The following is a 26,047-nucleotide window of genomic DNA, read 5'->3' on the forward strand; positions in this document are numbered from 1 at the left end:
ATTACATTTTTTCTCCTTTCCCACAGCACTTAAAAATCCCTGTGTATTCACTGTGGCTTCCTGCCACAACAAACTCCATCTCTTCTGCCACTTCCAAAACTCTCACCACTGCTTCCTACCCACATGCTCCCCGCCAGCTACCTCTGCTCCTTCTCCGATAGTAATTCCTAGATTCTGCATCCCAATGTCTGCCCTCCTCTGTGGCACCTGCAAAACAAGGTAACTTGTAGTGCTCACTGGGATAGACCTGCCGTGGTCTGGAAAGAGTTACAAACAGCATAAGTTGGTCTGGAGCAGGTCTACACTGGGGAACTGTGCTCTTCCTGCACCTCACCTGCCTGTTCAGATGAGACCTGAGAAGTCCCCATCAAATCCCCGGTTTCCATGGGAAGGAAAACAAGACACCGCAGGTCAGAAGGAAGCTGCAGCACACTCCAGCAGGTCCCGTGAGTCAAGTAGTCAAGGAGAGAGCGCACTTTTGTTCCACATCCCATGTATATTCTGAACTGAGGCATAAATTACATCCTCCTGTATCTTTCTTAAATGTAAAGTAATGGCATAAAGTTCCTAGTGGTATTTTGAAGTGTTATTAGCTAACGAACCGATATCAACAACTAGCACAACTGAACTACAGCTTTACTGTGAAGTGACTTACAAGCTGAATCTAACCTAGCAAGTAATCTAGAGTAAATTTAGTTTACCAAGATTTTCCTGCAGTGTATTTACTGCCTGACCCTGCAATCAGACTATGAGATCAGCATGTTATGATGCACTGAAATGTCTTCTTTTCATTTTCCCATGATCCAGTGGTCACTTCCACTGCAGTTTGCTCCGCCAGTAGAAAACAGCTGCCACGCAATCCCACAAGCAAATCCAAATCACGTAAGAATGCAACAAGAGCATCACTTTGGTAAACATTATTTACCTGCAATAGTAGAATGAACTGAGGAAAGCGCTGGATAGGTTTCATCATCAAACCATACAGCGTAATTCGATCAGGGCTTGACTCCTGGCACTGCTGCAATGCAAGAAAGCTACTCTGTTTATGTAAGCACATTTCAACCAGTTACAGAATGAAAGGAAAACATTTCCTAAAATTTTTTCTACATCATTTACATTAATTATAACAGTGGTACTATAAAGACTTCATTTAAAAATATTATATTTTTTTTTTAAAAAAAAAACACTCAAAACAATGGCATGTCACTGAAATTTAATCTCCTTGTTAAATAAATACACCTGGGATAAAGCCACATCAGCAATGCAGCACTTACATATATATTGATAAAGCACAATCATGCTTTCTGCATAAGCAGTGCACGAAACATCTGCTTAACTTCAGGCACACAAAGGGAATGTACTTGTTCAAGATCTTAAATTTGAAAAACTTAAGTGATCTGTTGATTTATAGCCTGTAATTTACTATTGCTGCTCTGTTTCTTGTGGCTAAGAGACTATAAATCTCTAACTACTTACGTGTTTTTAAGAGGAAATCTAAGGAAAACATCATAATCTCTAGTGCTATGCAAACAAAAAGAGATTTTAATTTTCTTTATTAAAAGCAACTAAGGAAAAGAACATTGATTTATGTTTGGAAAGAAACCAGAATAATGGATTCGTATGTTTTATCAGGACTGGCAGATAAAACCAGAAAAATTTCATCTGCATGTGCAGAAAAGCCCTGTTTGTACAAGACATTTCAACATTTGGAAATATTTTGGCTGGAATTACAGCTGACCCAAAATAAGGAGTGTTAAGGAAACACTCAATATTAAAAACAAAGCAAACCCAAACAATATTGAACTACTGTTGTGCTTAAATTGCTACTTATTGCTACAACTATCAGCTTCACAACAATTTGTTTCCATACTTATCTCCACAATTCCACAAACATTTTTTTTGCCCAAACAGCAGTTGTGAAGATTCTAGTCTTCACTGCTGCTGGGCAAGCAAAAAAAGGAAGGTACAGAAGTTTCTTCTACTGCATGTACCAGGCTCCCCATGCTCATCATCAGAAGCATCATATTCATCGGGGTAGTAAGCATTCTGCACAAAAATCTTCAATTTCAACCCCAAATTGGAAACATAATTTTCAAAATACTAGGAAATTGTTGTGGAATGGAAATCTAGTTACACTACTCTGCACAACACAATAAACAAGTTAGATGTAAAATAAATCCCAAAAAAGAAGAGGCCTCAGAAGCTCACCTGGTATGAAAGAATTCCAATATTTTGCCAAGTACAGTCATGCCAACACCAATAAACAGATCTGAACAATGAAACTACTCTGCATTTCAAAATACATCCTAGATCTAACATCATGTTATTATTCTGAAAAGACAGTAGTGGAAGTGAATTCTCTGGGGATTTTTTGTTCCAAACCCATAAAACATAGAACCAAAGTCTATAAAAACAGTCTCACAATATATAGTATCAGCAGTCAAATTTCCTCCTAACTCATATTTTATACTGTCTTATTTATATCTTATGCCTAGCTGTTTTAAGATTGAATGAACTCACCTTTAAGAAGTCTAAAAAGGCAGGTTTGGTGGCACATGTTTTCTTGAGAATCCCTACTGCTGTACTAAAGTTGTTTACATATTCACTGTATGCATCCAATACCATAGATTTAGAAAACTGGAAAGATAAAAGGGTAAACCTTAACGATAAATACAAAAGATCCCTGAGAACATAACTATCTAGACCTCGGACTGTAGGGACCCGCCTTGCTTGGAGCTAAGGGCTTTGCTTGGCCTATTGCTGGCTCTACAGAAATATTGGTAATGCCCAAAATAATCCTTCTGTAGGAGACAGGCTGTAAACTTAAAGATGTTACAGCTGTGAATTACAAAATGAAAATTTACAGAAATAGCTTCATCTTGGCTACAACACTAGGACTGGGCAATCAAAGCAGCCGCTGGGATCCCCTGATCATCTCACTGCTCCCTATCTTCCACATTTGGTGAACCAGCAAAGTCCCAAGGCCTTCATGCCCCATCTTCAGCTGGCAGGGTTTACCAAGAAAGCAGACAGATTGCGCGGCCTGCAAACAGCCATGTGAAGGGTAAGATTGCTGCCCATTGCCTTCTTAGTAGTTTTATCCCTCTCTTCTGCAGAGGTGGTCTCATGAACACTATGTAACTTACTTCAGTCAAAATAAGTCAACTTGCTTTAAACAGCAAGTCTTTAGTAACCGTTTAATTTTGACTGAAATGGGGTCAAAGCACTCAGAGACACAGATCCCAGCTCTCTTGCAGCAGGCATGAAAAGGTAGTAATTTCCAGCAGCTGGGTGGCAACAGAACAAAGCACTCAAGCCAGCAGGTAGGCAGCCTTTTCCACCCACACACTTGTGGTGGGAACAATGCCTTTCTATCAACTAAAGCCATTTCTTGTTTTCTCTAATTTAAAGCAATGTCTAGTTCAGTCCTTTACTCAATGGACTTCCGTTAAGGATGGGATAGTGTTTTACAAATACTTCTTTACCTGTGCCCCAGGCTCAGTTAAAACCCAGTAATTCAGGACATCATCTACTTCGTTTTTTTCCTACTCCCGAACATACTATGTATGACTACCTACTTTTTAAGAGATGCTGAGCCTCAATCTCACCTTAATTTCGGAGGGTTTGTGAATATCTTCTCAAAAAAAAAAAAACAAACCAACCCTGTTTACTTAAATGTCTGAAAGCTTGAGCAAAGCCCGAAAATTTTGCCCACAAACCTTTCATATCTACCAACCAAGACGAAGACATGTGGTGTTGTAAGTTTCCTTAGCAGGACGGTACATACATACTCTGACAGTTGCCACAGGCATGGGAGAATATGGGAATAAAGTGGCCAAGTTAGACAGAAAGATATGAAGATGCAATAACAAGCCTAAAATACAAACAGATTATCTATTCAGATGCATTTGCTTACTGAAGCAACAAAGACATCACCAATCATTTCAACAGAGTCCCACTCAGATACACGACTCGCCAGTGCAATCTGAAACATTGAATGGCACTGAAGAATTTCCTTAATTCGATAAAAGACCATTTTGAGTTTTCTTTCACTCAATAATTTTGGTTCCATATCTGAAAGGGGCTTCTCATACTGCTGTGGGAGAAAAAAAAAAAACCATAAATAGATTTAAACACACAAGCAAAAAATGGGTCTTCTACAAGCAGAAAAAAACTTATGTAAGTCTGCACACACAAAATCTTCAAACATTTGGCAAAAAGCATCTGTAGCAAAATCTGCATAAGTCACAGTACAGATTCTTTAAGGATTTGATTATTTTTCAAATTTCCAGATTATAAACTGCAAAAGATATTAAGGTACCTCCAGGATTCTTTTGAGAGCATCCACATAATTCTTCTCACTGTCAACTACAGAGCCCAAAATATACCTTCTCACAACCTGTTGAAGAAACAAAGTTGTGTGTGAAGCTCTAATCAGGTAAGACGCTGACCATAGTTGGGAATGCTGCTGATAAAACTCTCACACTACTAAAACACAAGAAAAATAAAGCAATTTCAATACTGGGAAGTGCAATAAAATAATACTACGCCTCTTCACAAGTAATTAAATTCACTATTACTCTCAAATTATTTATTTATTTTAAAGAACACAACCGTCCGTTATTCTATCTATATTTATAATCTTTGCTGACTGTTGCAATTCCAAGCTTTACTTTTAAAACTTGTCTTTTAATTTTAGATGTATAATTTTAGGCATTAACATAAACAATAATAGCTATAAGATGATGCTGGCTACTTCGGTGAATTTCTGCAACAAAATAGGTAACCAGTTTTCAAAATCAGTCTTCAAGATTAATTTTCTTTTTGTAATATGTTTTACAAATCTATTAGAAGTAACCTGAAGGATAAAGAAGCAAACATTAATTGCCTTCCTAAGGTAAGGCCATATAAACTGCACCACTGAGAAAGTATCTAAGTCAGCATTTTTTTGGCACACAAGTTAAAACCCCGTTTCGTCTATATTCATACCCATTGACAGAGCAGTAAGAGCTTCAGGAAATGCAACCGTATTTCATGTTTACAAACTACAGCCTATTTACCATACCTCCTTCCCCACCTCCTGCTTCGGCAATTCAGCTGAAATGCATTTGTATGCATGTGCAGATGACATGACAGAAAGGACTGGGGAACCAAGCTGGTTTAAAATTTAAACTTCTTACTGTTACTGATTAGATTTCTTGCTGGTTTTAAGGATTTATTTTCACCCAAATCCATTTCCTAATCCAGCTCATCCCAGGGCTTTCAAAAGCAGAACTCTAAGGGAGAAGACAGCAAAAGGGCAGGATCAAACCACTTCCTACAACTACAAGGGAAGGCAAAACTGCTTCTTTTGCTATTTTAAGCTAGCCTAAACGACCATGAAATTCAAATCTCAGACTTGCTTCTCTCTGCTCCTGATCCCCATGGCCTCCTGCCTCCTCTGCCACGGCTGCCTTTAATCCTCCGCATTTGTATTTTGCGTTATTAAGTGCAGGTTTTGCAAGGATTTTCTTTCAAGTACTGATATTTCAAAGGAAGACTTCAAAATTATCTGAGGCCTTGCTTAAAGATACATATGGTAAAATTAGTTGTGGCTAATTTGTGTTTAGAATGGATTTAGCAGTGTCTTATTTGGTATAATGTATCAGCTGGTCTGGTAAAGGATACTGACTCCACTTTTAGTCACAGCTCTTCCTTCTGAAAAGAATAAATATCTGTAGAAAATGTTCTTTTCAGGCTCTATAATACACAAAATAGATACTTAATATGCCTATAGGTTATTGCAATAGAGGCCTGCATACAAGCCTTACATTTATATTCACACTTTTGCTAGGAACAGTAGCTTACAAACATAAACAACTTTCAGCAGACATTCAGGCCCCTGCATGAGAACGAAGCAACAGCTGCCCCGACCGAGACCCAACCCAGGACACAGCACTTGAGCGGGCACCAGGTTTTACACAAAAGCTCTCGTGCCACCTGCTGTTTAAAGCGAGCACACCCCCAGGGTCAGCTCCGCGGTGGCAGAGCAGGCCCGGCTGCAGGGGCCTGCTGGCCTCCACCACAGCTCTGCAGCTGGGCTGCCTAGGGCTGCTGCGCAGCCTGCCGGCCCCCGGCCTCTGCCTGCAACGGCGCCCCTCCGTCCCACAGCCGGGACCGCCGCTGGCCTCTGTTGAGCTGCTCGAGTTTTTCTGTCCACCTCAGCCCGTCAGAGCCAAAGCCCTGCCCGCCCCGCCCCCCCCCCCCCCGGCCTGCTGCACCCCTCCAATTTGGTATCTCCTCCCAACACACGCTGCAGCCGGTATCCAGATCGTTAATAAAGGCACGAAACACCACAGGCTGCGTATCCGCTCCTGAGGGGCACCACTAACACTGGCCACCCGCAGGACTCAGTACCATTGACTACCTTCTGAGCATGGTGTCCTTGCCCGTTTTCCACTCATCTTCTAGTCCACCTAGATGAACTACATCTCACCTATGCAGCTAGAAAGGTACTTTAGGAGACCGCTGAAAGCCTTGCTAAAGCAGAGGTGACTGACATCCTCTGCCCTCCTCTGTCCACAAGCCAGTCATCTCAAAGGGACTCAAGCTGGTTAGGCACAAATGGACTCTGGTCCATCTATGCTGACTGTTCCTGACCACCCTCCTGTCCTTTCAAACCCAGAAAGAGCTCTCAGGAGCATTTCCTCCATCATCTTCACAGAGACTGAGGTGAGGCCACCCTGGATCCTTCTTCTTCCTCTTCCTATGGATGAGTGTGAGACATTTACTTTTTCCAGTCTTCTGATCACTGACCTTAGACAACAGAGAAAGGCCCTACCCTCAGCACCCTTAAATCATCCCCTCTGGTCCCACAGACACCTGTACGTCCAACTGGCCTCAGCACCCCCTGACTCAGGTAATGCTTCTCTCCAGCAGGACCTGCCTCTAGGCTCAGGGGCTTCAGAGGCTGAGGATGAACCTCACCAGTAAAAGCTGAGGCAAAGGTGGCACTGAGTACCTCAGTCTTTTCAGTGCCCTTTGTCACGAGGTCCCTGCCCCATCAAGCAATGGACCTGTATTTTTCTTAACCTTCCTTTTGCTGCCAGTGTACACATAAGAAAACTTTCATTGTTGCCCTTCACACCTGACCAGCTCTAGCTGAGCTTTGGCTTTCCTAACTCAAATCCTGCCCACTTGGGCAGCTCCTCCTGGTAGATAACCAACATGCATCATGACCTACATAACAATTACCAGTTTCCAAATTAAGAGCACCCTATTTTTCCAAAAGGGGACACATTTAATGTTAATTACGTACAAAAAGCCCCAGTGAAACTCTCAAACCCCTATTTGGCAAGAAGGAAAATATAGCATTCAGACTGATGCTCAAATCTTACACCATAATGAAATCCTACAGTAAGGTAAGACAGTTTGGTAGTTGCATTGTGCTAAACATTAGAAAAATAAACCTCACCAAGCAAACCAAAAAACTTATAACATTCTCCTCAACTGCCCCTTAATCTGTTTTTTTGCTCATTTTCTGAAGGTACTGACCAACTCATGACTTGACACCCCAAAAGCTAAAAAATCTCATATAGTTACTACCTGTTGTAACAATACAAGTAAAATGAACCCTGAGGATTTATTTTCAGCCAAAATTTTTAACTGATGCTGATTTCAGTGGTTTTTGAAGTGGTTTCCACAATGACTACAGAGTTTGAGGCGGAAAAGAGCAAAATATACTCTTCTGTAGACTTGTCTTCATTTGGGACAATTTTTTTTTTTTTTTAATCACAGAATGTTAGGGGTTGGAAAGGACCTTGAAAGATCATCTAGTCCAACCCCCCTGCCTGAGCAGGACCACCCAGAGTAGATCACACGGGAATGCGTCCAGGCAGGTTTTGAATGTCTCCAGAGAAGGAGACTCCACAACCTCTCTGGGCAGCCTGTTCCAGTGCTCTGTCACCCTCACAGTGAAAAAGTTTTTCCTTATGTTAATGTGGAACCTCCTGTGCTCCGGTTTGCACCTGTTGCCCCTTGTCCTGTCATTGGACATCACCGAGAAGAGCCTGGCTCCATCCTCCTGCCAATCACCCTTTATGTATTTATAAACACTAACAAGGTCACCCCTCAGTCTCCTCTTCTCCAAGCTGAAGAGACTCGGCTCCCTCAGCCTTTCATCAGAAGGAAGACGTTCCACCCCCTGATTCATCTTTGTGGCTCTGCACTGGACTCTTTCAAGCAGCTCCCTGTTCTTCTTGAACTGAGGGGCCCAGAACTGGACACACTATTCCAGAAGCACTCTCACCAGGGCAGAGTAGAGGGGGGAGGAGAACCTCTCTCGACCTACTGACCACACCCCTTCTAATCCACCCCAGGATGCCATTGGCCTTCTTGGCCACGAGGGCACATTGCTGGCTCATGGTCACCCTGCTGTCCACCAGGACCCCCAGGTCCCTTTCCCCTACGCTACTCTCTAACAGCTCAGTCCCCAACCTCTACTGGTACACAGGGTTGTTCTTTCTCAAATGCAAGACTCTACACTTGCCCTTGTTGTATTTCATTAAATCAGGAGAAACCTTAAGATTCAGAGAGCATACAGGATATTCTCTACATTTAAAATACAAATCCCGGAGCACCTGGAGCAATGTCTTCTGACTCAATAAAAATGCTTATACTCTTCTTTTTCACTCAAAACCATCACATTTAGTTTAAGTGTTCAGATAGTGAAACAACCTAATTATTACAGAGAATTTTATAATGCAAAACAGCATTTTGCACCTCTGGCTGAATTCAGGACTGATGCAACTATATGCACACATATCAACTCTCAAAAAACCTACTTACTCAGTTCTGAATTTGACATCCACTTAATTTATGTCAAACACCAATATGTTTGAAGAGCAAGGCACCTGGGAGCCACTGACGTAGAGCAGAAGGGGAGGAAAAAGAGGCAGAAGACCATATTTCCAAAAGCTTACTACCTGCTGCTGTGATAATCCTTCAGGCATAGGAGTCATAATTGCTTCTGTATGCACACAGTCCACATCAATAAATAAATTTAGCTCTTCTTCTTCCAGACACGATGATCTATGATCTACAAAAAAATGAATAAACAAAATGTCAACTTTTACAACATGTAGACTGAAAGAAGAAAAAAAGGCAAAAATCCTATCATCCAAGTACAGCAATTACACAGCAGTCTTATTTTCACTTATCAAGCAAAAGAAATTTCCCAGCACTTCTGTGAATCACATAAATACCATCACCAATGGGTGCTCTAATACAGAGCATCTTTCAAAGGTATCTCAAAATTCTAAAATCCATACAGCAGGAGACAGCCTGCACATCTTTTGCTTGACCTCTACTCCCTCTTCACAGCAAGGAGAACAGGGCTGTCCAGAGTGCAGGACATGACAACTAGAGTTAAAATGCTGCATCTCCAGAGCTGGCAGTTTTGAAATAAAGACCTTTGGGAAGAAATTAAACACTCCGATAATATGATCCAGCTTAAAAAATTCCATACATCCTTGCATAACTGAACTAAAATAAGTAGCCAAATGTACCAAAACGTTGACTTTCATCAGAAATGAGAGTAAGGGATTCTGCATTGCTCCCTATGTACTAATTTTATGCAAAAAGCACCTCCAAAGTGGAGTGATAGGTGGCAGTATGCAGCCAGCCAAACAAGCAGACACAAGCAGAGACTGAGAAAGAACAGCAGGAGAAACGGTGTCTTAGAACAAAAAGGGAAGTAAGCGAAGCAGATCTGTTGGCTGGGAGGAATTAATGAGTTTATTTGACAAATTTGTCACTAGCTCCCTGCTGATCTGCTAAGTGGCTAAGCGATTAAACAGTCCACAGATAGCCTGTGTCTGCTACCTAACCTCTAGAAACGTAACAAGGAATGCCACATCCACTGTAACACTGCCCTGCTGAAGCAGATCATTTTCTCAGGTGCAACAGCAAGAAGTTGAGGATGCATTTTTGATCACTACAGTTTGTGTGAATTAGGTAAGTTCAGAAGCAGTTAGAGGCCATGACAAGGATGTAAGATGTGTCCTGGTCCTTACAGATAGGATGTAGCTTTATGTTAGGTCGCTCACTAAAAAGCTCTTGTTCCAGTCTTGTGTTTTTAACTTCCTAAAACTGTAGTTTTATAAGCTCTGAAGTTACAAGCGTTCAATTAGTTGAGCAGAAACTTCAGCAGAAAGACACACTACCTCTCAGACTTATCCTGAAGAAGAAATAAGTATTCAGTTACTGCCCCCTGCCTCTTGCAAAAATTAACTGTGGACTGCTGCTGCTGAGGCTCATGACAGAGGGCTGATGTTTGTTCTTAACTACAGCAAGACAAACACTTTTAGCTTTTTTGATTTTAGATGACTGTCTTCCCAATCTAAACTCAGCTTTCATTAAAAATCACCAAACTGCGATAAAGCAGAATAGTCTCTTCCCCTACTTCCGCCCTTTAGCACAGAAAGCATTTGTGATCTCTTGGCCATGACAAACTTTTTAAATAGTCAACTATCGCTCCACTGAAAACCATGTCATAACAGCAGACCTTCCTGACATTCATGAGTTACTCAATGGAGGGAACTGGACAGACTTAGTACCTTAACATGATTTCCATACCCCCATATCCCAATACCTAGATTACCCAATCTACAACTCTGGTGGGACTCCGTTTTAAGTGGACCCTTATCTGTGGTCCTCAGGTTTCTCTGGTCACTCAGGTTCTTGCCCCAAGCCTAAAACTACTCAAGATGCATTGACCATACTGCCATCTGAACTGAATACTATACCATACTTTATTGACATAAAGCTGATTTCATGCATCCAGTACTCAGCTCCCAGCACAAAAACCTGTTAAGCCACTCACTTCCTTTTTCAGAAATGGCTAGAGAGAGTAACACAGTATTATTGGCACACACCTTGAGAAATAAAAGATTTTGTTCTGATGAAAGAACGACCCTTTTTCACAGCTGCTTTTGTCCTTTCGAGACCATCTTTGGTACCTTCTCTAGCAGCTCTCATAAGCTTTTGCATCTGGAAGATAAATAATACAGTCTACATGCTCAGTGAATAGGATCATGCTTGAGCATACCATGCAGAATACTTTTAATCAAAACATCTTTAAAAAGAACACTGTCAAGTTTTTACATATATATGTATATAAAAATAAATATAGCCCAAAGTCAAATGAATATATAGTAAGTATGCAGATCCATCAAAGCTCAGACTGAGCACCTGTACTTTTTCTTAATAAAATCAAACCTGGAGAGAGGGACTTACTTCATAGCAATACTGTACACAAGCCTAAAATAGCAGAAATGCTTAAGAACCCTTCTGCATCAAACATCTGAACTCAAATGCTCAGCTTTACATTATATAACAAATAAATACTATGGACAGGTCATCAACAGCCAGGTTTCTTGTCCTTCTTCCAATGTCCCACTAACTCTGCCAAAGGACTTCTGACCTGAAGATAATCCCCTAGACTATTAACTATATTTTTCAGTAAACACTGTTTTGCAGAAAATGTTAGAACTAATAACTTCATTAATTGAAGAAATAAGTTGACTTAATTAAGAATTGCATAATTTTACAGTACACTACTACAGCAAATAGAAATTTCATGCAAAAAAAAAAAAAAACATACTCAGTGCTGTTTTGCTAGGAAATGTTTATTAAAAATACTGCTTCGTGCTTTTGCTTTACCACAATGCCACCACGGCAAAAAAAAAAAACCACTACTGTCAGAGCTGTGCTGACATCATCAGCGACACCAGAACACAAATAAAGCTGTCTTGCAGCAATCAGGCAATTTCTTGGTTTGAGCCAAAGCTCTTAGCAAAACCCCAGCCTTTTCATACTGGCTCCATTCAGAATGGAGAGCAGGGAGATTCTGACTCCTGCAACTTAATCTCGCATGGCTGGAGAGCCAGGGTCAGGCCAGCCCGGCGGAGCTCACCCGGGTCTCAGAGGAGCACCGGGGCTGTATGCCTGGCTCATGCTCTGGGATAAGGGCACCAGTCAGCAGGGAAGGACAATGCTCTCTCTCATCTTCTGAAACTGTTACCATTAAAAATAAGCATGAGTAAAGGTCCTTGACAAAGCACTTTTAAGACAAACTGCATAATAATAATCCTGTACATTTAGCATTCATTTCATACAAATTATTGTCTGTTTTTTCAAGTTACTATGAAAAGAAAAAGACAACATTGTCTGTGTGGAAAAACAATCATTTAAACATAGCTAGTTACAAAAATCAACTACACTACCTTCAGCTCATGTTTTTGCTTTAGTTGCTGAATCTCTACCGCTGCCACAGTGTTTGCCATCAAATCTTTCATCTTTTTTTCATAATGCTCCTTTAACCGCGTTAGGTCATGAGAAAGCTACAGTGTATAAAAAGACACAATCTTTTCAAAAAGCCTGCAGTGCAAACTTCATGCTAAAGTACTCGCGTATATCATGCATATTGCCGCATCTGCCTACTGATACACAGACAACTGAGGGGAAATTACCATTTAGGGAAGCTCCAACCTGACAAATGGGCCATCACTCCTGTGCATCACTGAACTTTCTGAAACTCAGCCAGGCACCTTTCTGCTATGCTGGCAACTATGTAAAGAGAGGGGCAAAGTCACTCAGGCTAAGCTAACCATATTCTAACTGTATTAACTATGTTGTGCACATCTCTTATAAACTGTGGGGAAACAACACACCAGCTTTAACCACGAACATCACTTGTTGGAGCACAAACCCTAGTGAGTATATCTCTGACTATCCTCCCAAACGGAGGATCAGAAGAATTCTCAAAGGCTGAAGAACCTGCAGAGGTTGCTGGCATTGAAGAAGGTGGAGATCAACAGTACCAGTGAGTCAGGTAAGGAGACACTAACAGGAGGATGCACAGTCTTGTAATTTCCATGTGCATCTATCGTAGCCTCATTGTATGACCATGAGTGTAACCATCTGGTACATGAATTAATCCATTTGCAAGGTATGGAAACTATTACAGATAAATGCTGCTAATCAGGATTTGTTAAACATTTTGAGAAAGCGAGATAAAAAAGGTTGAAATGTAACCAGAAAAAAAAGGAAATATTTAGTGCAGCCTATAATAGAAGTCCAAATGGAAAAACCCTCAGCTTGATGTCAATAGAGTTATTTGGCAAGAGACAAAAGCATCAGGAAAGAGAAGGCCTACTGAATTGGAAAAAAAGGGTCAGGTCCAGCATTTAGCTCCATGATACTGAGTCAGGATGCGACTACCTCCAACATGATGATTCTGGCATTACAGCAGTATAATTAAGAACAACATCTAGTTCACAGACTAGAAATATTTAATAGCGCAAAAACCTGCCCATCTTAAAATAAACAAAAAAATAATAAGCAAGAGTCATAATAAAAAAGTGACTTTGAGGGAAGTCATACCAACACTTCAAATTAAAAAACCCACCTCAAACCTTCCCATACTTTTCAACAGACACTAAAAATAATAAGCAAGGCAAGTCCCTCATAGGCTCTGAAAGGCTACAGAAGGAGATGTGCTGGGAAAATACTGTAACATCCATCAGATGACCTGAGGAGAAGTGAGAGTTAGTACAAGGAATGGATACAGAGAAAAGGTATAAAGTAGTTTCTGCCTGTGTTGAAACGCCGCTGCAGTGAGGTTTGGGGGTTTTGTTGGTTTGGTTGGCTGGGTTGTTTAAGTTGGGTTTTTTTAGAGCAGTCTAAAGTTTCTGTCTTTCCTCATTCTTCACCAAACCCCTCCTCTAGTTTCCTGACTTCGCTACCTCCCAGTAACCCACGCAGGTGCAGCAGTCTCTCTGACTTCTCCATCCACCAGCTAATGTGTTCCTTGGCTCCTCATCCCATCCTCACAAGACAATCCTCTAAACCTTTTGTCACAGGCCTGGAAATGCCAGCTGCAGGGCAGCAGCCCAGCACATGCCTCACTCCTCGGCCTCCTGCTCAGACACTCTGTGCCTGATCTTGGTACGATCACTCTCAACCCACTGCTAACAGTTTCCTGTGACAGACTAAAGTATACTTGTAAATGTTTAAAAAATGGCTTTAAACCTTGCTTTGTGCACATGTATAAATAGATTCCTATGACTATGGCCAAAGCTGAAGCTACACGTAACAGGAAAAGATTTAAAATAAAAAGAACAAAGCAGCAACCATGTTAAGACTTACACACTCACGTGCAAAGTCATTTCCTAGTCTCTTCCAAAGGTATTAAAAATTAAAAAAAAAAACAAAACAAACCAGACTCAGTTTTCTTGAGTGTAGTTAAACTCAGAAAGAAAGAGCTGCAATAGCTTAAACTTGTTCTAGTCAGGACAAAACCAAAACAAAACCAGAGAATGAGCACTCAGCTTACAAAGTACTGGTTTGGGTGGGCTCAAGTCTTGCAGTTAATTCCTCACTCCCTGATTTCCAAAGGGTGGGCAGCAAGGACAGAGGTGGAGGGAGAGCAGATAATGTGTACTAGAGGGAAACAGACAGTGAGGTTCTTATTCTCATCAAGATAAGAAACCTGCACAATGAAAATAAGGGTCCCATGGAAGCTGCCCCTACATCCTCCAGACACGGGGCACTGGAGCAGCTAGCAGTAGGCAGCTGTGAAGCGGCTCTTGTGTGCCCATCTCTAGCCAGCACGCTCTGGGGGGCCTGGAGGACCTGACAGTGACTCCGGGCCCTGAACGCAGCCCTGCCTGACCCCACCGTGCCCCCACACCTGTCCTCCAAGCGCTCAGAGCAGGGAATGAGCAGCGGGATGCTGCCCAGGTCCCAGGCAAGACTCCCCTCTCACAGAAAGGGCACAAGGGCAGAAGGAGAGGAGCCGAAGCAGTGAGAGCACGGGAGTCCGGGGGTCCTCCCGACATGCAATCAGACAGATGCAGCAAGGGCAGGCACCCATGCCATCGTTGTCGTCCTGCCTCCTGTGGCATGGATGTAGCCAAAGATACTAGACCAGAGATGTGTCACAGACAGATCATTTTAATCATGTCACCTCTCTTCTCTCCTTAATAAATGGTACAGGCTTCTCTTTGATCACAAACCCCTTTTATTTTCAGGGTTTTTTTTAAGCTCAGTCAACTTCAAAGAATGAAAGTGATACAGATCTGAGACAGAAAGGGGTAAGGAACACTGATGAACAGTTTTATGACTTTTGAGCACCTGAAGGATCCCAAAACTTCTTGTCATGTTTACCCCCGTTTGTTCTTCACATTATTTTCTATGCTAATTTACCACTTACACTAATCCAGCAGCTGTAAAAGAAGAAAAGGTGAGGAACTGCCCACAAGCAAAAATAACGTTATTTTAAATTTAGCTTTTATCAAATTTGACTTTTTCATTTTTTAAGGAGCTTCTGTTTGGTATTTTCATCTTTTCCCTGTTACATTTTGTTGTGGACTGTCACTCCCGCACTGATTCACGTCTCCTTTAAAAGACGCTGTTGGCAGTTGAAACTGGATTGAGAAGAAGGGAAATACAGGTGAGAAAGGCAAGCATTGGAAATCAGGATAACCTCAATGACTGAGCAGCACTGCGGTATACATACATGTCTCTTGTGGTTGCCTCGCAAAAAGGAGCTGGGAATTCCATTCTTACACTCAGAATCACTCTGTTCTTCATAGCTTTCAAACTCACTTGAACTCCACCCATATTCCAGTGAGCTGTTTCCACCATCATCACCATTTTCAACATCATCATAAATCATTTCTTCTGCAATAATTAAACCAACATTAAAAAAAAGCTACACTGAAATTTCTGTTTGTTTAAACACCAAAAAACTTGTTCAGAATGTATTATAAAGAACTATATAGACTTTTGTATGCACATTTTAAATGTGAATTAAATCCAGGATTCAAACAGCCAAAGTGAGTTGTATTTGTTGAAACAGAGTACTAAAAGAGGACAGTGTTATGGGTACATACCACGATCCTTTTAAAAACATGCCCTACCCAAACTACACTGTTATGTTCAAATCCCTCAACATGTTTTAGAAGAAATTCAAAGCAAGTTTGCACTGTAGCTGTGAACACACATCCGCACTGAGAAGAAGCATCCTTCCATGTGGAAGCTTGCCGTTTGTCCCTAGGAACATCATCATCAGTTCAAACGACAAATGCTAAAACATTGCAAGAATCAAACGAAAACGTCACTACTTCAAGCAGAACAGATCAGACCAAAGCACCAAGAAACATGTTACACTATGGTATTTTACAACTTTTCATTCTGTAACTCCACCCGTCTCCCATATCTCCAGGTTACCTTGCCCATAATCTAGTCTAAAAGCCTGAAACGCTAACCTTTTCAAGATATAGAAAGCTATACTGCGGAGGCTGACTAAATTATCCCCTGTTAAAGACAGGTCTTTTTGTTAGCACAGATGTCAAGTACAACAAACTGACTCAAAACAAAAGAAAATTTTTAGTGCCAACTACTTGTCAGGAAACAGGCACGCACCCTACATGCAGCATTGTCATTACAAGTAGAGAAGTGTGGACACTTCTGCCAAGGATCCCTACTGTCAGGGGCTATAACACAGCATTTAAAACTGTCTCACATAAATTCAGTGAACAAAAGGGGTGCTTTCATTTTAAGACTGAAGTTTTATTTAAAGCAAGGAAAAATATGTACTCAAAAGAAAAGTTGACGTACTTTACTCATCCATCTAAACCCTGGATTCTGTGATTTAAAAACTACATTTTGATCAATAATAACATTTTAATATTAACATTAATTACATTTTTTATAATTAACAAAAAGGATTCTCCTCTAATTTGGAAGACTCAAATTTTAAGAAATTCTTTTTTTAGACCTCCATGCATATCAAGACTGTCCTTAAAACACACTTACTGAAGAAGACATTTTAGTGGTAATCTAGCACAATGAATCATTTAAGAGAATCACAGAATCACAGAATTGTTTAGGTTGCAAAAGACCTAAAAAGATCGAGTCCAACCCTTAACTGAGCACTGCCAAGTCCAACACCAAACCACATCCCTACGCACCACATCTACACATCTTTGAAATACCTCCAGGGATGGTGACTAAACCACTTCCCTGGGCAGCCTGTTCCAGTGCTTGACAATCCTTCTAGTGAAGAAGTTTTTCCTAATACTCAATCTAAACCTCCCCTGGCACAAATTGAGACCATTTCCTCTCACCCTATCACTTGTTACCTGGGAGAAGAGATCAACACCCAACTTGCTACAACCTCCTCTCAGAATCATCATAGTAAGTCAAAGTAAGTCAAGACTTAAGACAAACTTGCAATGCCAGTATTGGGGCAGAATTTACCCAGTGATTCGGTGGATGTATCTTGTCCATGTGCTAATGCAGACTTGAGCTCTGACTGTGACTTTTTTGGAATAGTTGTGTCTCCCTGACAAAATATACAATTAATGAACATCAAGATCATGAATGTACAAAGATGAAATTTCCCTCAGTACGTATTTTCTCAGAATCTTTCAATGTCTTTGGGGACAAACAGAAAGCCAAAATTCTAATTAATGTCTTCTGGGTTAAGCTGAAAATTCTGACCAAGATGCTCAGGAAAACTTTGCTCCACATCCCATATCCCTCTCCAGCTCAGCCTCCTGGCCTTGGTACACGTGTTTTGTGACTGAGCAGCGACAGCATAAAGATGTCCCTTCCTGGAGCAGCACAGTCCACTGAGGCACCTTCCAGTAATAAAAGCATTCGACTCACGAATGTAACATAACACTTTCAAAGTTTAAATTAAACAAATTTCAGTAATAAATTGTAAAATACCTTGCCTGAATGCCACTAAGGACAAGAAATGAAAATGTTTAAAGATAAATGTAGTTTTCACACAAAAAAGCTTAAGAGTTTTCTTGAATCATTAACAACTTCAGTATCAAACACCCACACCCTCTGAGAGCCACGACAAGCAGACACTGAGTTCCTAGTAAGCCAATCCACTCAAACACAAAATCAGTTAGTAGCAACCAGTCTTTAAGCACGGTCTTCACTATAACCAAGAACTGCAAAACAAATCTAAGCGTGAACCCATTGAAATAAGCTCCCTGAGCCCTAGGTCCACCATTCCCAGTAAAGGTAAAATCTTGGCTCCAGCAACTACTTTAAGATCTATTCTGCCCCTTCCAAATGTGGTCACACCATTAGGAGCTGGACCACTCCATAACCGAAATAAAACACTTCTGTAGAGTCACAGTCAGGATGGTAAACAGCCGCTCTGAATCTCCTTTTCCATCTATTAGGTACTTTTATGTTGAAGGGGGACTTTCAAGAAAAGAGTAATTCTCTCTATAATGGTGACAATGATGCATTATCATACATTAGTTAACTATTTAAAACACCCTTTTCCTACCTACCTTGATGTGTTTAGGTCACTATAGCTACTGTAATTCTCTAATATACAGAATACTCAAGCACTTGGGACAACATCTACAGAATAAAGCTGAATTCAGCTTCTGAGAAGAGCAGTGTAGGATACCTACTGAGATAAAGTCTTTCAAGAGTTAGTTTAAGACCTACTGATTATTGACACAGTGTTAATTCCATTTACATAGATTTTAGGTACTCAGTGAACCTATCTATTCAGTATACACGCACATAATTACATATTGCATTGCCTTCAATGTGGGCTGTATTACAAAGACCTCAAACCTGGTTCAGAGTCTGAATTTTCTCTTGGCACATCATCATAAATTACTTCATCTGGGTCTAAAAGCAAAACAGAAAAAAAAAGAATTGAGAAACCCCCTAAAATTTGAATGGGACCAACAAACAGTGTTTAAGAGGCATTTGGACAATGACCTTAATAACATGCTTTAGCTTTTGGTCAGCCCTGAAGTGCTCAGGCAGTTCAACTAGATGATCATTGTAAGTTCCTTCCAACGGAACTATTCTAAAGAATTTTGATTATATTAGCACATATGAATACAACGGAGGTATGACTCATTCTCCACTAGCATTTTGCTAGTACATCTAATCATCATTCAAATAATGCAATAATGCACAAAACCGGTATAACGTATTTGTGAAGTTTCATGCAGTTTCACCTGCACTGTTTATGATGACTTTTGGTAGCCTGAAAACAGAAATCCACTTCAACAGCCAGCATTTCTCTCTCCTTTCTACAGCACTATGGTATGGTTGTCAAGGACTGCTCATTGCATTACTAAATGGCTGCAGAGAAGCTGTAATAGACATTTTTTTAAAAGAACCAAAACTAAATAATGTAACGATCATTGTAGTACATTAAGAGGCAGAACGAGGATGCAAATCCTTCAGCCGCTTCAAGTGACACGTCAGATGAACATCTAGCCCAATGGGAACAGCTGAGAACAGGCAGGATAACCTGTCGTCAAACCCCATGGTCTCTTGTTCTGGTTTAAAAGCGATTCCACAGACTCCAAAAAGCACTCCATGGAAAACTGAACGTTAACGTCATTCTAAAAATATACGATTTTATTATACTGCTGAATGTTTTAACTAGTATAACTTGTTTCTGGAACATATCTGAAAAAATACAGTAAAAGTGACCACGAACGTTCCTGTAAAATACGTATGTGCATATAGATACACACACACTGTTGATCACAACTTAAAACTGACCTTCTTCTATGCTGTACTTCGGTACTCGCTGATACTTACTTTCCATCCATGCTGTATTTGCAGGATCCGCAACCCACTTGGCCAGAGCATCATCCTCTCTCTTGGCCTGGTTATCTTCACTTGAAAAAAAAAAAAAAAGGCCATAAAGTAAAAGCATTAAAAGCTACACCACGATGTGTTTAAACAACTGTGAAGACAAGACAATAAATATCTTGCTGCCTTCCAGTTCCCACACTGAGGCTGCTGATTACCTAAAAACACTGCTTCAGTATATAGATAGGAGATTAATAATCTATTCAACAGTCTGACGATTTTAGTCCAGAAGTTGAAAACACTTCCCTTCCAATCTCAAGAAACATTTTGCTTTTGAGTTCTTCTACCAGAATACAGAAAACTCTCTCTTAAAAAGAACTGAAGTGAGAGATGCTCTTTCACTGTAAATAAGACTAAAGATGTTCTGGGCCTCATCAGAAGCCTCTGGGCTTGACCAGGCTGTTATCCTCCTCTGGTTTGTGCTGGTGAGGCTGAACCTGCAGCAGCATGTCCAGTCCAGTTTTAGCTTCCCAACACTCCCCTTCTAGACAGTTGGTGAGAAATTGAAGCTACCTCTAGAGAAGCTACCTCAGAGAGATGTGGAGAAACTGAAGTTCGGGACTAAAGCACATGGCCTACAAGGAAAGAGGTGGAAGATACAGAGCTTATTCAGTCTGGTGAAAAGGATGGTATGGTGTGATCCAACAGCAGCTACAACTATCTGAAAAAGAACTACAGCAGCAGGCTACAGCAGATGGCTAGACTACAAGATCTCCAGCAACCTGTTGCAGCTGACATTGCTATGACTCTATAAAACTTAAACCTAGGTTCTTCAAAAATGTCATGCACAGTTGCACATACAGACCTCAACCAGTGTTGATTTTGGTACACCAGATTTATGGAGTTAAGATAATGAAAATAAACAAACACGGAAGCATCACACAAGAAAAATAAAATATTTACCAAGTGTAAGCTTTCTTAGGAATTAAGGTTTTACAGAACATTAAAACATACTGAACTGGTAATCACCTATTTTGAGCCTCCTCTGAGTTTACAGAATTATAATGACATTCTTCAGTTGCTGACTGTGTACCTGCTAAGTAAAAAAAAAAAACAAACAACCAAATCACCCAAATGCTTGGAATAAAATGTCACTGTGGTTCAAATGGTATGTTTTAGCATAAGAAACTGATTCTACTAGTTCACTGCTCATAAATAATCTACTTCTATACAGTATTTTTGTTCTTAAACACATCTAAAAATTTAGAAGTTTCTTCACACTATCCATTTTTGCAAACGAAAGAACTCAGAGACACAGTAATCTGGTATAAGACTTATTAAGAGGAAATTACAATATCTGATGCATTTAATGCTAATCTCTCATATATATATTCCTCTACAAGTAACAGCAACCACATAAATATTTGCTTTTACTTGCCAATATTCTTAACCTTGATAGACAGCAAAGGCTGCAAAAAAAAAAAAAAAAGTATCACAGTACATAGAATTACAGTAGAATTGCTGTCTAGCTAAAGAACAGTATATTCAAAATACTGGAAAGAAATAAAAAGGCTGGATAGTGGGGAGTTTTCTGTTCCTCTTGCCCTCTTGACACTAATTAGGCTGTCAGCTTTACCAATTCAAAAACGGGAGGTTGTTCCTGTTTCTGTAATAATCCATAGTTATTTCCCTTTCAAGTCTTCTCTTCTGTCTTAAAATTGTACTAAAGGACAAACAGAATCCCTCAAATTGTCAAGGGAAAAATCCCACAGCAACTCTAAATCCACAAGCATTGGAAAATAAACAAACTAACAAACAAGCAGAAGTGCATATAGAAAAGGTAAAAGGGACAGGAACTCCGCCAGGACCTAGATAAAGCATGATAGGGTATGAGAAGAAACCATTTGGCTTGAACACTGAACTATGGCTCTGGAAATTATTTAATGACATTAAAAGGGAATTAGCATTAATCATTCTTAACGGCAAGATAAGACAGGAGTCCTCCCTTGTACTATATGTTGTAATATGGTGTCAGCAAAACAAGGACCAATTTAAAGAAGGGCTGGGAAAGAACTGATAGTGTACATCTGTTTTTTCTCATGTGTCTTCACCTAGGTATCTCAATCCTAACATGACAAACAGGGTCCCATAGGAACTTTTAAAAAAAAAAAAAAAACCCACATAAAAAAAACAAAACAAAAAACCTGACATTTTTCTTCCAAGTATAAACTAAAACTTCTTGTCATACTGCAGGATAGAGTTCTTTTTCTATTTTGACACAAAATCTCCCACGCACGTCCAAGCTGAGTGGTACATAAGCATTTACAAAACAGCACAGGTACCTGCAGTTAAACAAGGATTCACCTTCAAATACAGTGTGCAAATACAGTACCTTCTTCGTCTACAGAAACACTCCGTATTATGACAGGACTGGAGTATGCTGGCAGTATCAAAGGTAAATTAGATGGCACAGCATAGCCACAGGGGACAGGAACAGAATATCCACCGGCCAAGTTTGGACTTGCGCATTCCTCTTGAGGACTTGGTTCTGGTGATGAGGATGGATCCTTGTCTTGTACTGGTGAAATATTTATGACTGAGTAGGGATTTACTTTGGCTGGAGCGCCTCCTGCAGCAGCTTCTGATGTTCGTAGCTTCTCGCTGTTTTCTAAATTATCAGCCCCTTTAGTTGAAAAATTAAACAAACAAACAAAAGTTTTATTTTTCATACCCATTCAAGCTGCTTAATATCATTTTTTGCAAATATCCTAAACACTGGCATGATCTTTACCACACAAGTTGCTTAGAAGCTATGACTCATAAAATTCCTACACAGTAGCGCTATCCTCCCCGTTTTACAGATGAGGAATGCAATAGCAGCAAAACAAGCTGGGCTACAAGGATGCCTGTGGAAAAACAATAACTGAACTCTAAATCCTGAATAGGAAGATTTCTGACAAGTAGCCAGGGTCCTTTTTTGGCTTGTCGTAAGCACACAGCTCGAAACAGCCTTAAACCCTGAAGATTAAAAACTTGATTCTAGATGACTTTGGATCTTATAAACACAAATACAAGAAAAATCTTTTGAATAGCCATGAGGAGAGAAGTGCACTGGAGAGATACTCCTCAAAGAACAGTCCTGAAAATGCTCTTTAAGAAAAAGGGAAAGAAAGTAACTTTCCAAGTCTTCCTCTTTGAAAAATAAACTATTTTCTGTTACATAAAGTTTCTGGTATTTCTTGAGACAAGATGAGGTACAGCAGAACCAAAGGTCCCTTCTGAAGCGAACTACAGAACTGCATCACAAGCAATCAAAAGTTTTTGAGCTGTAAGTACAACTTCATGAAAGGGTGAGCGAGCAATGAATTTTCAGGGAAAGGTGGTGGTTAAGTTCCAGGTTGTCAAACTGCACAGTCATCTGAAGAATTATCTATCTTTAATTGCCATGAGCACAATGACTCTGCTTACAAAAGAAAACTGGATCAAAGTCAGCAGAATCAGCTGTTGTCAATTTGAGCAGAATACATCTATTTCCACACTACACCTCAGCAGTGGGAACATCTGCACATGTTGTAACAAATGTTTTAATGTTTAATAAAACAAGACAAGGAACAAAAGGAGAATTTATGACCTTTGGAAGGAGGGGCAGGTCTCTCATAAAGACTATAAAGAAGTAATGAGGCTATGCAGGGAGAAAATTAGGAGAGCCAAAAGCCCAATTAGAACGACCTGAGAGGAAACTGTAGAGAGGTAGGTGCTGGTCTCTTCTCACAGGTAATTAACGATAGAACAAGAGGGAACAGACTCAAGCTGCACCAGGGTAGGTTTAGGCCCTGACATTAGGAACAATTTTTTCACTGAAAGGGTTGTCAAACATTGGAACAGGCTGCCCAGGGAGGCGGTTGAGTCACCATCCCCTAATGTGTTAAAGGTCATTTAGATGTGGTGCTTGGCGATACGGTTTAGGGGTGTGCTTGGTAGAGTCGCGTTGGTGGTTGGACTTGATGATCTCAAAGGTCTTTTCCAACCTGAATGATTCTATGAGTCTAAGACTTCTGTTTATGAACAACATACATACATTCAAACTCCATTTATTTTTACGCATGTCATCTTAAGATCAGCAACCAGCAAGCTTAGCTGTGAAAGCAGCTTATCTCAAACCATACATGTGCCATTAGAGCTGCAAGGGCATAAACTTTTCCTGTTGCACGGCACTGTGACTGAGACCAGTCCATTGGTTTGGATGTCACATTTCGATGGGAAACCTCACAGGAAAACCATGTGATGGTCATTTGCCTTGTTAAATGTACCATGAGTGTAACTAGCAGGAATATTCAAAACACTTGGATATTTCCAGGGAAACCTCTTTTTACAAGTACTTTTACTGCACTGTCCAGAAAAGGCATCCTATAATCAGTCTTGACTATTTAGCCTAGTGGAGGCACACCCCGACAAGCTGACTCACCTGTGGCGTTACCTTCTTGGTGCTCTACATTATTTCCAGGGCCAGGAGGAGGTGGCACAAGGGCTTGCCTGTCTGCTTCTGGTATCTCATCTCCACTGTCAAAGTCAAACTGTTCTCCCTCATCCTCCTCTTCCTCGTTTGTACCCGTGGCTTTTGGTTCATACTCTAGAACTGCACAGACAGACACACTTTTGGTTGTTTGCTCTTAATAATAATTTCATGGGACCAGCAAGTATTCCATATTACGAATGATGCTTATACAATGAATCCTTAGATTTTTAGGTTACTGGAACAGAACAAAAGCTCCTTGACATGTTGATAACCACATGCAGTTTTCAATGAAATTACTTGGAAAGCAATTAAGAAGTGATAATGCAAATACCCTTGCTTTTATCATAATGAATCAAAACCAAAACATTTTTAAGAAAACACTTAAGTATCCGATTCTGTAAACAAGAAAAGTTCAGAGATTAATTTAATTGTACAGGGGCTTGGGGACTTTATAACTTCAAGCCATTTTTCCTTTCTAACTCAAAGATCTAAACCTATTCTTTCCTAACAGTGTCAAAATGCCAGTGATGGTAACTTCCTTCACACACATCATGAGAGACTAGCAGATTGGTTTTCCTACTCCAATCTGAGATAGTTCAAAACTAAGAACCTCATGGAATGTGCTATTAGTCCTATTACCACACACAACATGCACTTTGGTGGAGGTGGGGGGGTGACTTTTCAGTTCTTACCTTTGATGAAGTAGTGGCTGAAATAATTACACTCCAATATGAATGGGAAATGGGAGCAGGGGCAGAGAGGGTGTCTTTGCTTAGGAAGACTCTGCAGCACAGATTTGGCACTGTACACAGGGCTTGGAAGGGGAAGCAAGAAGAAGTGCCTGGCAGTTTCTCTCTGTGTTCTTACCTGCAGGAGCCTGGAGAACTCACGAAGATTTAAACCCCCTCACCACCTTACCTACTGCTTTTTTTGCGGCAGGTTCAGGTTGCAAGAAGCCCGCTCACAGCATCCAAAGCTTCTGTTAGAGACACTGCACAGAAAGAGGCATAGCCAGAGCAGCTGCAGAGAGGGATGTCCTAACCCTCCAGCCTCCTTGTTGCTTCCAGAAGCCTTCACTGCACCTCTCCAAAATAAAAGGGCTTCATCCCTCCTTCCTAGACCTGCCTTAGCTGCTCTCCCACTTTCTGGAGAAGAAACGCTTATCAGAGGTCTCCCTGCGGCAGAAATGTCATCTGTGGAAATTTTTTGGCCTGGCTGACCTTCCTCCCAAGCTCTTCCTCAAACCCATGTTTGATACCTGACCGTTACTTGAGTGTTCAAAAACGTATTTTAAATGTTATTAAAAACCTCCATAACTATAGCATTAAAATATATACTAAAATAGATAAATACATAAGTATACCAATGTGTTATAGAAATATACATGAAGTTCATACGGTTCCCCCCACCCCCTATTCAGGTAACACAATATGAAAAACAAAGTCTTGCAAGGACAATTTGATTTCCTGAGTCATGGTGATACTATCAGCTTTTCTATCATCCAGGACACATTCTGTATCTTTATGATAAACCCCACACAAACCACAACTCTAGACTGCTTAGATTGTCACGGTAATCAGCATTCCCACCAAGGCTTCTGTTTCTTCAGGCAGGCTGAGCCAGCATATTTTATCACCACCACAAATAACAAGATCTTTCATGCAGCCTCTCTGCAGGAGAAAAAGTGAACTAATTGCAAAAATAGTAAGGAACAAAAAAGGGCTTATCCTCCATTTATTGTCATGGTTTATTGTCATGGTTTATGGCTGAGGCAGCAGGACATTTAATTTATTTTTTATGCTTTTTAAAAACCCTTCTGCACAAAGCCAGCTTTGGATTAAGGCTTTTCATTTTTGCTTTTGTACGCTAGCAATTTTTTTTTTTTCTGTG

General features: G+C 40.5%; 1 protein-coding gene across 1 annotated transcript in view; it reads right to left on the bottom strand.

Annotated features, from left to right (window-relative positions):
* The window catches only part of ARHGEF10 (Rho guanine nucleotide exchange factor 10), a 92,600-nt gene that overhangs the window by 60,053 nt on the left and 6,500 nt on the right, over positions 1 to 26,047 (bottom strand). The window contains exons 2-14 of the mRNA XM_086460470.1: positions 24,107 to 24,277; positions 22,034 to 22,324; positions 20,671 to 20,737; positions 19,648 to 19,727; positions 18,658 to 18,714; positions 15,560 to 15,723; positions 12,264 to 12,380; positions 10,914 to 11,028; positions 8,964 to 9,076; positions 4,322 to 4,399; positions 3,917 to 4,096; positions 2,521 to 2,637; positions 926 to 1,018 (exon numbers count right to left, since the gene is read on the bottom strand). Of these exons, the coding sequence (XP_086316596.1) occupies positions 926 to 1,018; positions 2,521 to 2,637; positions 3,917 to 4,096; positions 4,322 to 4,399; positions 8,964 to 9,076; positions 10,914 to 11,028; positions 12,264 to 12,380; positions 15,560 to 15,723; positions 18,658 to 18,714; positions 19,648 to 19,727; positions 20,671 to 20,737; positions 22,034 to 22,324; positions 24,107 to 24,277 (1,643 nt within the window). The remainder of the gene's footprint in view (positions 1 to 925; positions 1,019 to 2,520; positions 2,638 to 3,916; positions 4,097 to 4,321; positions 4,400 to 8,963; positions 9,077 to 10,913; positions 11,029 to 12,263; positions 12,381 to 15,559; positions 15,724 to 18,657; positions 18,715 to 19,647; positions 19,728 to 20,670; positions 20,738 to 22,033; positions 22,325 to 24,106; positions 24,278 to 26,047) is intronic.

Source organism: Leptosomus discolor, chromosome 2, assembly GCF_034619465.1.
Source record: "Leptosomus discolor isolate bLepDis1 chromosome 2, bLepDis1.hap2, whole genome shotgun sequence".
Taxonomy (NCBI): Eukaryota; Metazoa; Chordata; class Aves; order Leptosomiformes; family Leptosomidae; genus Leptosomus; species Leptosomus discolor.